General features: G+C 38.7%; 1 protein-coding gene across 1 annotated transcript in view; it reads right to left on the reverse strand.

The window, feature by feature from the left end:
- Positions 1-10,883, reverse strand: part of LOC100330348 (uncharacterized) — a 16,616-nt gene extending 5,733 nt beyond the window's left edge. The window contains exons 1-5 of the mRNA XM_002666739.8: positions 10,668-10,883; positions 8,732-8,786; positions 6,148-6,332; positions 5,288-5,442; positions 1,498-1,961 (exon numbers count right to left, since the gene is read on the reverse strand). Of these exons, the coding sequence (XP_002666785.3) occupies positions 1,498-1,961; positions 5,288-5,442; positions 6,148-6,332; positions 8,732-8,747 (820 nt within the window). The 5' untranslated portion in view covers positions 8,748-8,786; positions 10,668-10,883. The remainder of the gene's footprint in view (positions 1-1,497; positions 1,962-5,287; positions 5,443-6,147; positions 6,333-8,731; positions 8,787-10,667) is intronic.
- Positions 10,884-15,000: the final 4,117 nt, after the last annotated feature.

Here is a 15,000-nt window from a genome sequence, read left to right on the forward strand (position 1 = left end):
TTTCTGATTGTAGCTGCATGGAAAACCTTAGTTTATTTCTTCAGTTAGTTAAAGTTCACTCTAAGCTGATGATTGATTAAAAGCAAGTTTGGCATTTCCCCCATGTGTAAAAAAAGCGCTGTATAAATGTAATCAATTATTATTATCATCATCATTATTATTATTATTATTATTATTACTATTATCATCATTATTATCATTATTATTATGATTATTATTATTATTATGATGATGATTATTATTATTATTATTATTATTATTATTATTATTATTATCATTATTATTATCATTATTATTATCATTATTATTATCATCATCATTAATATTATCATTATTATTATTATTATTATTATTATTATTATTATTATTATTATCATTATCATTATCATTATTATTATCATTATTATTATCATCATCATTAATATTATCATTATTATTATTATTATTATCATCATTATCATTATCATTATTATTATTATTATGATTATTATTATTATTATTATTATTATTATCATTATTATTATTATCATTATCATTATTATTATTATCATTATTATTATCATCATCATCATCATCATCATCATCATCATTATTATTATTATAATTATCATTATTATTATTATTATTATTATTATTATTATTATTATGCTGTGCCGGGAGAGAGCCCTGAGCTCAAAAGCTCCTTGAGCCCTGGGCTCCCTCCTGTTTGCAGGGCGAGAGGGGAGCTTTGAGCTCAGGTAGATCTCGAGAACTCCCCCTTGATGACAGAAAGAGATGTGCTGCTGCATGGGAGTTTGACTGTAGTGCTAAATTTAGCTTGATCAAGTCACTTGTAATGCATGTTTTCAGTATGTGGGAGGAAACCGGAGAACACAGGGGAAACCCACTCAAACACGAGAAGAACATGCTAACTTCGCACAGAAATGACAGCTGGCCTGTTAAAGGACTAGAACTTGTGACGTTCTTGCAATGAGGCAACCGTGCTAACCACTGGGCCACCGTGTCGGCCTATAAAGGGAAAGGTGGAGGAGTAGGGGTGGAAGGGGGGATTCTTCAAACCGAAGATGACTGTAGTGAGAAACCCTGGCTCTTTATAGTGGGTTAGGAATCGTCTGAGTGGTGGATCATACATAATGCAGAACCAGCCGTGTTTAATTAGTTCATTAATAAACTTCTCTTAAATTCCTTAGCTACTAACACTCTCAAAGTCATTCCTGCAAAATTCTGTGCAGAAAAAGCAAAATCAAGTGTGTGCAGATTCTGTCTGGGCCTGGTTATGAAGAACGTGTGTTTTCTGAATGAATTATGATGTCGGTGGTTTTGCTGGAGCTCTTATTTTGAGCTGTATATGAGCACTTGTGCTGCTCTGAGGGAGTTTTGGAGGTGAGCTGAACAGTTTAGACTCATGTTGGTAATCAACACAGTTTTGCAAATATCTCTTCAGTAATGCACAATTACAAGTCAAAACAAAAACCCTGTAATAGTAAAATCTCTCACCCAGTTGTATTTTAGCAGTGGAGAGCTCCAGCTGCAGCTCAGTCTGTTTAACATGGATGTCCCACTCTTTTATTTGCAGATCCCTCTTTTGAGCGGTGAGTTGGGACAGATCGTCGTTGAGAGATTGAGTTTTAGCAGCTTCATCAGGATCAGTCGCTGCATCCACCATGGCCTTAATCAAGAAGCCAAAAGCAGGCACCAGCGCACTCATGATACTCAAGTCATGATTTTTTTCCGACAAGTGTTCAAGATGTCTCTCAAGCTCAGCGTTTTTCTCCTCGATTTGTCTCTCCAAGTTCGCCACATCTTGGACTGTTATGTTCATGTCCTCGTCCAGCTTCTCTAAAGCATTGTTTAGACTCTTGATCTGTTCGGAGTGTTCAACGAGCTGGTTTTCATTGTCATTCTGCACCTGAATCACGTCACTGGTGCACGACGCCACGCTGAGGTTATGTTGTTCATACCTGTGGATGATGGAGTTGAACTGAATTGCAAGCAGTGTAAACAATGCAGTTTTAAAATCACCACAGTTGAACAAAATGATAACCAACCCAGGCTGTATGTCTGACAATATGAGACATGCTTTCAGAAAAAAGTGTGTAAACAACTTTCATGACTGTAATAAAACTGTAATAAATCTGTTTTGTTTAAATGCACCAAAATACACTGAGAAATAGAGGAAAATATTAATTTCCAAAATGGGCTGTACTCTATTATACTGAGCACTGTATGTATATATATATATATATATATATATATATATATATATATATATATATATATATATATATATATATATATATAATAAAATATAAATAAATAAATAAATCAATAAATCAATCAATAAATAAATAAATAAATCAATAAATAAGGTGCATCCTGCAGAATTAAACTCATCGAGTGAGTTTTATAGGTGCCAACTAGCAGACAAAAAGTGCGATGAAAGCAAATCGGCTTCATCGTCTCATTAAGATAATGCAGAAGTGCATTTGAAGTTGACGGTAAACTCTTAAAAGGGACTAGAGCATAGGGATGAGCCCTTCTGAATGGAATGCAGTGAGAAAGCTGCTTCTGTCAGATGTTTATCAGCAGATGAAGATTGCAATCAAACACTGACAGACACGATATTAAATTTCTTAAAAATCTTTTTTTAAATATTTCCTAAATGATGTTTACCAGATTCAGGAAATTTTCACAGTATGTCTGAAAATATTTTTTCTTTGATAGAAAGTCTTATTTGTTTTATTTCGGCTAGAATAAAAGCAGTTTTACATTTTTTAAAAGCTGTTTTAAAGTCAATATTATTAGCCCCATTTAAGATAATGAAAGTGAAAGAAAGTGCTTGAAATGTGTATTTTTATTCGCTGTTTGACGTAATCTTAAATAAAACATGAAGAGAGGGTGGGGCGTAATGTAACTCCTCCCCTTAAAAACAGTGTTTTTAGATAGTTTTTCAGAAAGTGTTTAGTTTTTCTCACAGTTTTGCAAGTGAGAGTGGTTGAGCTCAAGCACATCAAACAAACAGCCAATGAGAAGAAGGGGGTGGGGCATGTCAGATACTAGAGAGCATTTCGTCTACACCTAAATATTTTGGGGCACACTAGATATCCTAACATATATTAACATCTAAATAACTCTATTTTAATTCCACCAGACTTTTAAATTTGATATTGGAAAAGGTGTAAGAACACTAGAAAGTCAATAGAGCTGATTGGATTGTTTTGTTTTTCTGAGTGTGGCTTAAAGGTTCACGAAACCCTTGAGTACTTTTTTTGAGATCAAGTTAAGACAATGTCAGCACCTGTCAGCTTTAATTGTGTGAAAACTGGGTAATTCAGAGTTTTTGTCAGCTGATTTCAGCTTCCGGGTTTAAAATGATTTATGGGGCGGATAAAAATCGGTGACATAGCGCAAAACTGCAAGTGCAAAGATGAGGCGTCGGTTTCTCATTATTATTCATAGCTGAGTTTATTTATCCTATGAGAAGGGCCGGCTTCTTAATTATTCATGACTGCGCGTGCTTTCCGAAGGCAAGACAGACCTGCAAGTGCCAAGCTGTGAGATCCTACGTTGATGATTGGGTGAGGCCACGTCAATGGACTCATGGCACACAGTATTTAGCCGCTCATAAAGGGTCGTATGTGTTTGTTTTCATGATCCACGGGGTTTGTTGCATGTTTTTCCCCGCGATGCTGTCAGGGCCGATACAGCAAAGCTGATTGTGTCCAGCAAGCATTTTTGTCAGGAGAGCAGTACGAGAATTGGAGAATGGCGGACGTTGTCTTTTATCAGGAGTTCGTTCACATTTAGACACATCGCCGTGCTGCTGTGTTAGCCTAAATCCTCCAGATTACCAGCAGGGCTAATGGGTAAAATAGACAGGGCAAGGGATCTGCTGCACTGAGTCTCCATTCAGACCCGGGGATTGAGGGGAAAAGTCCTCATTTATAGTGTTTATATGAACACCATTATCTTTATAATGAAATAAATTGTGGTTGTGTGTATATGAAATTACGAATAACATTTGTAGCAGGGCATTAAATTACTTACTGTTTATTTCTTTGCTTTTTAACTTTGTAAACTATAAAATCATGGGTCTCCTCATGGTTTGTGTCTCATTTTGTGAGCCGACTGACAACAGTTGCTCGCTCCCCTTCTTCTCCCGTGCTCTGCTGGCCACGCCCACTCCTACTCCTTGCTCACGGAGCTCCACCCCCATTATGATGCATCTTTTGAAAAAATTCTAAGGTGGACCTGAACCAAAAGTGGGGGGTGTCATGACCCTTTAAATCCCTATAATGTCTCCATATGCACCTGACAAAAGTCTTGTGACCTATCAGTGATGTAGGAGCAGCCAATATTAACTGCTGTTCTAGTTGTTGATTTGGTGTCAGAAGTGTCTCTATGAAAGGTGAAGGCCTCTAGATTTTGCTGATTTGAGCTCAATAAATCTGATCATGTCTTGATGTTGACTGATTTGATGAGGACAGTGCGGTCTGACTCTGCTCAGACTAAAGTGTCATCACTGAACAGAAATAATGTCCAGTATAGAATATAAAGTCCTGCTGCAGTGGAGACAGAATGAATATTGTGTCTGACTCCATCATGAGCTTGGAGGACTGCATCCATACATCTCTGACATGACTCACATCACTGATTAATAAAGTCATCTGGAATGAAGAAGAAAGCTTCAGCAGGATCCCAGAGTTCATCAAGAGTCTCTGTGTTCATCTTCAACGCCTCCTCCTTCATCAGCTTAATAATGTTCATGTCTGGTGACTGGACTGGCCAATCATTGAGAAGCTTGAGCTTCAGGAGCTTTGATGTGGAGGCTGAAGTATGAGCAGGAGCGCTATCCTGCTGGAGAATTGTCCCTCTCCTGTGGTTTGTAATGTAATGGGCAGCACAGATGTCTTGATACCTCAGGCTGTTGATGTTGCAGATCTCTCGCACACCCCCATACTGAATGACCCCAAACCATGATGTCTCCTTCACCAAACTTGACTGATTTCTGTGAGAATCTTGTGTCCATGCTGGTTCCAGTAGGTCTTCTGCAGTATTGGTGATGATTGGGATGCAGATCAGCAGATGATCCAGCAGAGAAATTCACCTTCAGACACTTTCACACATCATCAACTAGAAGACCAGTTATTATTTTTTGCTCCCAGAACCAGGTTCGAAGACAAGGCTTCCATCAGGTAGTGTAGTCACGGTATATAACTGCAGATTCCACAACATAAAGATTTTTCATGACTCCTAATTGTATTTTTGGCTTAAATAAAACAGATACCTGTACACCATGTCTTCCACGTCTTTAATGATGTCTTGGATCCAGCTTCTGGCTATCTCCAGGTGTTTCACAGCCACACTGGGTTCATTATTCTCAACAGCGTGCATCATCATTGGGAACAGAGACGTGACCAGGTTATTACTGGTGCTGCCACACTGCAGGAAAACAGCATTCATGCGTTTATATAGTACATAACGTCAAATCACACTGAAGAAATTGCTGTAAACACATTGAAAACTATGATAAAGGTAGATCCAGCAGTTGCTAACCTACATGGGCATCTAATATGTGGCAATATATGCAAATTACATATACAGTTGAAGCCAAAATTATTCGCCCTCCTGTGAGTTTAATTCATATATTTCCTAAATGATGTTGAACAGATTGAGAAATTGTTCACAGTAAGTCTGATAATATTTGTTCTTCTGGAGAAACTCTGATTTGTTTTATTTCAGCTAGAATAAAAGCAGTTTTTAATTGTTTTAAAGCCATTTTAAGCTCAATATTTTTCGCCCCTTCAGCAATATTAGTGTTGGATTGTCTCCAGAACAAACCACTGTTATACAATCACTTGCCTAATTACTCTAACTTTACCCTAATTACCCTAGTGAAGCCTTTACATGTAACTTTAAGCTGAACACTAGTGTCTTGAAGAATATCTATACTAATATTATGTGCTGTCATCATGGCAAAGAGAAAATAAATCAGTTATTAGAGATGAGTTATTAAAACTGTTATGATTAGAAACAATTTTGCCAATAATTTTACTTCCGCTGTATATAATGCAGTGTAAAACAAAGCTTTTAAATCAGGACAGGACTCATGATTTGTTGATTGTAATGTAATGATGAGCTGTGTACCTTCACCAGAATGTCCGCAGAAGATTCAAACAGTATCTGAGTCTCTAGAATCTTTTCTCTGATCAGATCCTCTAGTTTAGGAAATCCACCCAAACTAAGATACGACAGATGATAGAGAAGACCTGTTCGCTCCGCAGATAGAATAAGATCCTCAAAGAACATTGGGTTCCCATTGAGGCTGAGCTCTGAAAGCAAATATGAGATTTAAAACTCAGTTATGAGTGACATGTCTAAGTCAGGGATGCCCAAACTCAGTCCTGGAGGGCCGGTGTCCTGCATGTTTCAGTTCCAACCCCAATTAAACACACCTAAAGCAGCTAATTAAGCTCTTTCTAGGTATACAAAAACTTCCTGGAAGGTGTGTTGAAGTAAGTTGGAGCTAAACTATGCAGGACACCGGCCCTCCAGGACCGAGTTCGGACACCCCTGGTTTAAGTTATAACATCTGCAAGCCTTTACTATTGTACAAATCTGCTTAAAATAATAGCAGTGCATTTAAAAGAGAAAGTGAAAGTACAAAACTATTTCAGAATACACCAATGAACATGCATTTAATGACACATGATGTATTACATGAGATTTTAGTGATGCATTTCTGTGTGCAGGGGTGAGGCAGTGGCGCAGTAGATACTGCTGTTGCCTCAAAGCAAGAAGGTCGCTGGTTCGAACCTCGGCTCAGTTGGCGTTTTTGTGTGGAGTTTGCATGTCCTCCCTGCCTTCGCGTGGGTTTCCTCCGGGTGCTAAAGTAGGCTAAATTGTCTGGAGTGTGTGTGTGGATGTTTCCCAGAGATGGGTTGTGGCTGCAAGGGCATCCACTGCATAAAAACTTGCTGGATAAGTTGGCGGTTCATTCCGCTGTGGCGACCCCGGATTAATAAAGGGACTAAGCCGACAAGAAAATGAATGAATGAATTTCTGTGTGCATAGGTCAGTTTGTATTTTCAGCTACAATGCAGTGCTTTTACAAATGACGTTGCTCATAGATCAAATCATTTTTGCGGGGTTATAAACCTAAATTAATGAATGCATTAAATTAAAACTCAAATTTGACCTTTATTCATTCTAATGTAGTTTTTCTAAATGACATGTCTTCATTGTACGTTTGTCTGGCAAATATCTTTCAAAGGCTTTTACTGTTTATTTTTGTGATCATTTAATCATCAGTGTTAGTACTATAGTTGTAACATAGGAGCACGGCCGGATTAAGAACATATTGGATCCAGGGGCTATACCCAAGGAAGGATCTCATTTATTTTATTGCCTCTTTATTTATATTTAATTATTATTAATGTTTTCTGTTAAAGTAGGCATACCAGCATGCAAAATTAATTCTTACTTTTAAAAAGGTAAAAAGCCTGCCAATATCAGAATATCACAGTGCTTTACACTCTCAGAAATAAAGGTAGGCGAGTTGTCACAGGGGTGGTATCTTTTCAAAAGATACACATTTGTTTATGGTTTCCGAACACAGGCCTGTGATCATTAAAGACACAGTGATACATCTTACAAATACCTGGGGTTCTATATGGACAGTGTTTTTTGTTGGAGAGCATGCTTTATTTTTTAAGAAGACTGAGATTGTATTTGGTGGGTAGTTGGAACTTTATTTTTCATTTATTTATTTATTTTTTATTTTCCCTCGATCATTTTCTTGTCAGCTTAGTCCATTTATTAATCTGGGGTCGCCACAGCGGAATGAACCGCCAACTTATCCAGCAAGTTTTTACGCAGCGGATGCTGCAACTTATCTCTGGGAAACACCCACACACATTCAAGACAATTTAGCCAACCCAATTCACCAATTCACCTTTGGACTGTGGAGGAAATCGGAGCACATGCAAACTCCACACAGAAACGCCAACTGAGCCGAGGTTCGAACCAGCAACTCAGCGACCTTCTTGCTGTGAGGCGAACGTGCTACCCACTGCGCCACTGCCCCTTTCACTTATTTGTTAAATGATTAACTTATTTGCTACTACTGTTCATGATCCACTTTTGTGGTACATTTGGACTATAACCCAAGGTACGACATTTGTAAAACTTTTCTCGTATTGTATTTCTGGAGGCACATTGTATGATATTTTTAAACTAACATGTCAAAAAAGAAAAATCATTAGCAGGTTTATCAACAAACCCGGGGTTGCTGTTTTATTTTTAGCACCAAATGTTTTTTTTATCTCAATATGCATTGAACATTAGCGCACAATATTTGTAGCTTATGATGCTTTGCGCCGGATAGCCAGTGGAAAAAAGAGCTTCAAGACGAAATGATCATTTCCTTTATAGTCAGCCTCCTTAAGCGTCACAAGAATTACAGTTCAAAAACACAAAATAAAAGTAAACAATATTTAAAAGTAGAGCATTTTGAGGGGAGAGCAGCGCACACACTCCTTTCTCCCTCTTCTCACACACGCAGACTGACTCCCGTAGCGCACACACTGGAGTGTTGTGGTGCAGCTCTTAAAGGGCAACAGACATACATTATGTGATACATGCACATTGAAGTGGACGTTACAAGCTATCCTGCAAACATGTTAAAAGTGCAATGTTAAGAACATTTGAGTTCATAAAAAAAGTCTCTTACCTTTGCTGTTAGCCATAGTTTACACTGGTAATGCCTCCAACTTTAAGATTTCACTCTAATAATAATAATAAAAACAAATTTGTCAAGAGATGTGAAGTAGAATCAGCAGACAATTACAGAAAGAAATATGTTGACTGATGACTATTATTTTACATATTCATATACTCATATCTTATATCTGACATGTAGTGCATTAAATCAGCAAGTTAAACCGTACTCTGATAACAGAACTCTGGGTTCAGAAATTCTCCCAAAAAATCGTCAAGGAAGGTCAAATGAATGGCAGATACGGCTGCCAAACAAAAACCATAAAATTACGGTAAAATTTCTTTGTTAAAATAAAGTGCAAAAAAATAATAAATCCACAGATATTTTCATTCAAATGTTTACAGAGAAACACTGTTATTTTACAGACTTTTCCTACATTATTACCATCAAATCCATTTAATAAATAACACACTAAGAGCGCTCACATGCACCTGTTCCAGATTCCGCTGATTGCGCACACACACACACACACACACACACACACACACACACACACACACGCGCACGCGCACGCACGCACGCACGCACGCACGCACACACACACACACACACACACACACACACACACACACACACACACACACACACACACACACACTCAGAGGATCGTTATGAACTGATTACAAAAAAGTTTCTAATTGGCTATTATACAACATTTGAGTTAATGTGAGGCACAACTGTAGAATAGTGTTGAAGGAAAAGCTCAGACACACTGCTTCCTTGTGTGACAACATGGAAAAATCAACAAGCCAGAATCAACAACAAAGCCAGATTACCATTAGCTAAATGACACTGGGGAAAGAGTAATGTGTGGAGACATGTCCTGTGCTCTGATGGAGCTAAGATTGAACTGTTTGGCCATAATGAGCAGTGTTACATCTGGAGGACAAAGGGGAAAGCGCACAAGCCTAGAACACCATCCCAACTGTGCAGTATGGGGGCGGCAGCGTCATGTTGTGGGGCTGTTTTGCTGCAGGAGGGACTGGTTCACTTCACAGCAGAGATGGCATCATGAAGAAAGAACATTATGTAGAAATACTGAAGCAACATCTCAACACATCAGCCAGGACATTACAACTTGACCACAAATGACTCTTCCAGACAGACCATGACCCTAAGCACACTGCCAAATGAGTTCAAATGTGCTTTAAGGACAACAGAGTGAATGTTTTGGAGTGGCCATCACAAAGCCCTGATCTCAATCCTATAGAGAATGTGTGGGCAGAGCTGAAAAAGCTTGTGCGAGCAAGACAGCCTACAAATCTGACTCAGTTACAGCAATTCTGTCAGGAGGAATGGGCCAAAACTCCTGCAAACCATCGTGAGAAGCTTGTGGGAGGAGACCCAAAACATTTGACCAAAGTTATACAGTTTAAAAGCCAAGCTAAAAATACCAAGAAAATGTGTGTAAACTTTTGACTGTCTAAAAATTACCCAAAAATTCTCTTATTATTCTGGAATTTAGCAAATGTAAATCATTTAGGTAATCCTAACAGACCTAAAATAGTAAACATTTATTATGATTTACCATCAGACATTAAAAAAAAAATGGTTATGATCCTTATTTTAGTGTATGTAAACTTCTGGTTTCAACCGTATCATATTTATTTTCCCATAATGTCAGCATTGTGCAGTCTGACTTGTACAATAAGCTTACCAATGGTTAGTTTCAGAATTATTAAAAATATATAAATCAAATCTTTGGAAATGAAAGACAATAGTATAATAAATTTAATAGAATCAAAAAAGTAATATCACAGCCAAAAAGTTATTAATTATCTTGAATTGCAATGCACGCTTATTATTATTATGCTCGTTATTTTCTATTCTAAGGCAAACGAGCTCTTCATGGATTCATCTCCAACAATGCAAAAGTTGATCTACTCACATATTCTGTTTCCAGTTTTCAACTGTCCACCTGCAACTACAACTAGCAGATCTATATATATATTGCTGTGAAGATCACGTGGTGCTTAGAAAAAAATCCAGATCTGCAACTTTGAGTAAATCACTGTCTAAAAACCTCAACACACTGATTATTTGTAACCACGTGACTTCCAGCGCATTTAGAGGAAAACTTGTCTGATTGTATAAGTGAAGGGAGTGGTTTTACTCATTATATATACATATATATGGGTGTATTTTTTTGTTGTTGTTTTTAAAATTCAGCTCAAAAGGCGTGTAGAGCCCTGTGAATGACAACCCCACTGTAATTAATATCTTGTGCAACAGTATCATGTTTTATTTTAAGGGTAATAAAGTTCAAACCTACAGTAAGTTGCCTCATGTTTTTTAACCTCATGCGTGCAGAAGGTAAAGGAATGTGAATGGCAAGTCTCAACATCAAGCAACATGAGGTTTCCCACGGTTTAAAAAGTGTTCAAATTTTCTGTTATGCCATTTCTGGGGTATACGCATTTTTAGGGCAACAGTATTCACAGGGGCGGATTGGCCATCTGGCAATTCTGGCAAATGCCAGAAGAGCCGAACCATTTTTTAAATGTGGGCCGGTCCAACACAATCTTGCGGCAATTCGTAACTTTTTCATTCAGTGGCTAATTCGTATGAATTCGTACGATCTAATTCCTACAATTTAGTACGATTTGCGTATCCCCCAATGATGGTTTGGGTTAGGGGTGGGGTCAGGTGCCACGCCTCCTTTTTAAAATCGTACCATTTCGTACGACTGAACTCGTATGAATTTGTACGAATTAGCCACTAAACTGGCAAAACGTAAAATACTTATGTTTTCTCGTGAGATCAGGCTGGCCGGTCAGTAAAAAAAAAAAAAAAAAAATTCTTAATATGTATTGCTTTTACATACAGGCAGCTTTTATCTCTTGCAAGATGTGAATATTATGATGATGATGATGATGATAATAATAATAATAGTAATAATAATTAAATGTTAAGCATTTGGCCCGATCGGTGACGGCCGGCTGGTTTTGAGAGGGGCTGACCCAATCAAAGGTTACACGGACGTAATCAAAATCTGGCAAGAATGTCAAACAAACAGTAAGTGCAACATAAGATAATTGTCAGAGATGGACCATTAAAAAAAGGAAAGGCGGTGCCGAAAAGCTCAAAGAAAGCAAAAAAAGCACTCTAAAATCAGACGCTGAAATATTCTCGAAAGGTTTAGATTTGTCTGCTGCATCAGAGGACATTAGTGAGGTAGAGGAGGTATGAAAACAGAAAATACACTTGTAAGTCATTATACTAAAATATACTAAGTAGTTTTGACACCATTCACACTACTTCTGACCGTTTTTGACAGTAACATACACTGTGCTTCACAGTAAGCTTAGCGTAAGGGTTTCCAAACTTTTCATCCCGCGACCCTCAAAATAACAATGCCAGTGACTCGCGACCCCCAATATCCTCTAAGGAGGTTATAAATACAGAAACCCTGCATGCAATGGCGCACACACACATATAGACCCAAGTCTATTCTTCGTTTAATGTTTGGTTGTTTGCCATTTTGTTACTTTGCACTTTGGATTTTTTGTCACTTTCTCTGCATTATACATCAATTAAAACTGCACTTTCTACACCCCTGTTTTTGTTCCTGTTCTTGATCACCATAACGTGACATCCTGTACATTTTAAAATGTCACTATCAGCAGATAACGAGGGATTTAGGGTTTACTGACTGCTGTATGCTATTGTACTAGCAATATAGTCTAACATGCAACAGAACCTATAGCTATAGCCATAGTACTGTACGCATTTGTAGTGAACTCTGAATACATAGCTAGTCTCTAAAGTAAACCTTAAATACATGCAGAGGTTACAGTATGCATTTAATCCTTAGGTAGAGGCGCACAGAATAACAACGGGTTGTTTTAGTTCCAGTCACATACATTAAATGTTGAAATATCTATGACATATGCTACTGCTTATATTATTTTACCATCAGCACACCAATATAAGTAGTGAATGTGCGTGTCTGTGGGCGGAGCTGTGTCTGTATGGTAATGTGGGCTGGTGTGGATACAGTGCCAGGGCTGAATTTTTGTCCCAGTCCGCCCCTGGCTATTCAGCAAACATTTGAAAAACAAATCACTCATGCACCAATATCCATGCATGCTACGGTGAACCCTTCAGTGCCTTATTAAAAATGATCAAGTTACAGAAATAAAACTTATGCAAAGTATCCTACATTCATTCATTTTCTTTTCGGCTTAGTCCCTTTATTAATCAGTATTGGGCTATTTGTTAATGTCACCATTCCAAGCTTAACTCGCTGCAGTTTATGTAATGTAATGTAATGTGTCTTTATATAGCGCATTTATTGTGTATGATCATACACCCAAAGCGCTTCACAATCATGAGGGGGGTCTCTCCACACCACCACCAGTGTGCAGCTCCACTTGGATGATGCGACGGCAGCCACAGGACAACAGCAGCTTCACCACACACCAGCTATTGGTGGAGTGGAGAGACAGCAATTAAGCCAATTCAGTGGAAGGGGATGATTGGGAGGCCATGATCGTAAGGGCTGATAGAGGGACTTTGGCCAGGACACCGGGGTTACACCCCTGCTCTTTCACCAGAAGTGCCAAGGGATTTCTAATGACCACAGAGAGTCAGGAATCACATGCAATTACAAAAGACATTCAGACTGCCTTGTTCTCGGTCGTGGAGGATCTCAGACTGGCTAAAGCAGACTCTAAATCATCAGTCCTCATTTTGCTGGACTTGTCAGCTGCTTTTGACACTGTCAACCACCAGATCCTGCTATCTTCGCTCGAGTCACTGGGCGTTGCAGGCACGGTTATTCAGTGGTTCAGATCTTACCTCTCTGACAGGTCATTCAGGGTGTCTTGGAGGGGAGAGGTGTCCAGCCTACAGCATCTAAACACTGGGGTACCTCAAGGCTCTGTTCTTGGGCCACTTCTCTTCTTCATCTACACATCATCTCTAGGACCAGTCATCCAGAGACATGGATTTTCCTACCACTGCTATGCTGATGATACCCAGCTATACCTCTCTTTTCACCCTGATCCAGCTCGCATCTCAGCCTGCCTGTCAGACATCTCACACTGGATGAGAGATCATCATCTTCAGCTTAACCTCACGAAAACAGAAACACTTGAAGTTTCTGCCAACCCGACTCTACACCATAACTTTTCAATCCAGATGGATGGGGCAACCATTACTGCATCCAAAACGGTGAAAAGGCTTGGAGTAACGATTGATGACCAACTAAACTTCTCTGACCACATCTCTAGAACTGCTCAATCGTGCAGATTCCCACTCTATAACATCAGAAAGGTCCGACCCTTCCTATCTGAACATGCAGCTCAACTCCTTGTTCAAGCTCTTGTTCTCTCCAGACTGGATTACTGCAACTCTCTACTAGCCGGGCTTCCAGCTAACTCTATCAAACCTCTTCAGCTGCTTCAGAACGCAGCAGCACGAGTTGTCTTCAATGAACCTAATAGAGCACATGTCACTCCGCTGCTCATCCGTTTGCACTGGCTGCCAGTTGCTGCTGGCATCAAATTCAAAGCTCTGATGTTTGCTTACAAAACGACTTCTGGCCTAGCTCCTTCTTATCTGCTCTCACTTCTGCAGATGTATGTGCCCTCCAGAAACTTGCGTTCTGTGAATGAACGTCGCCTCGTGGTTCCATCCCAAAGAGGGAAGAAATCACTTTCCCGAACTCTCGCATTCAATCTGCCCAGTTGGTGGAATGAACTCCCTAACTGCATCAGAACGGCAGAGTCACTCGCTGTCTTCAAGACATGACTAAAAACTCAACTATTTAGTCTCCACTTTCCTTCCTAATCTGCAATTGCCTGTATTACAAAAAAGAAAAAAAATGACTAATGTTTTGCTTCTTACACTTTCTTTACACACCTGAAACTTGCCTACAGCACTTATTCATTGTTGCTCTTATAGTTGTATAAATTGATTCCTTGGCCTCATTTGTAAGTCGCTTTGGATAAAAGCGTCTGCTAAATGACTGTGTAAATGTGAGTTACAACAATGTATTCAACTATATAGTGGTAAAAGACCTCTTGAGTTATTTTTTAGAGTGTGTACAAAGTGGTATTAAAAACAAATCCATATCTTTAAATACTAAATAAATATAAGAGTGCTTATAAAGGGGGAACGTTGATGGTTTTTCACCATCCAGTGTATTAACAATGTTAAAGCTCAAACTTAAAATGCACAAAACCAAGAATGAGTGCACTTCAGTAGTGTTAGGACCA

Source organism: Danio rerio, chromosome 24 (assembly GCF_049306965.1).
Source record: "Danio rerio strain Tuebingen ecotype United States chromosome 24, GRCz12tu, whole genome shotgun sequence".
Taxonomy (NCBI): domain Eukaryota; kingdom Metazoa; phylum Chordata; class Actinopteri; order Cypriniformes; family Danionidae; genus Danio; species Danio rerio.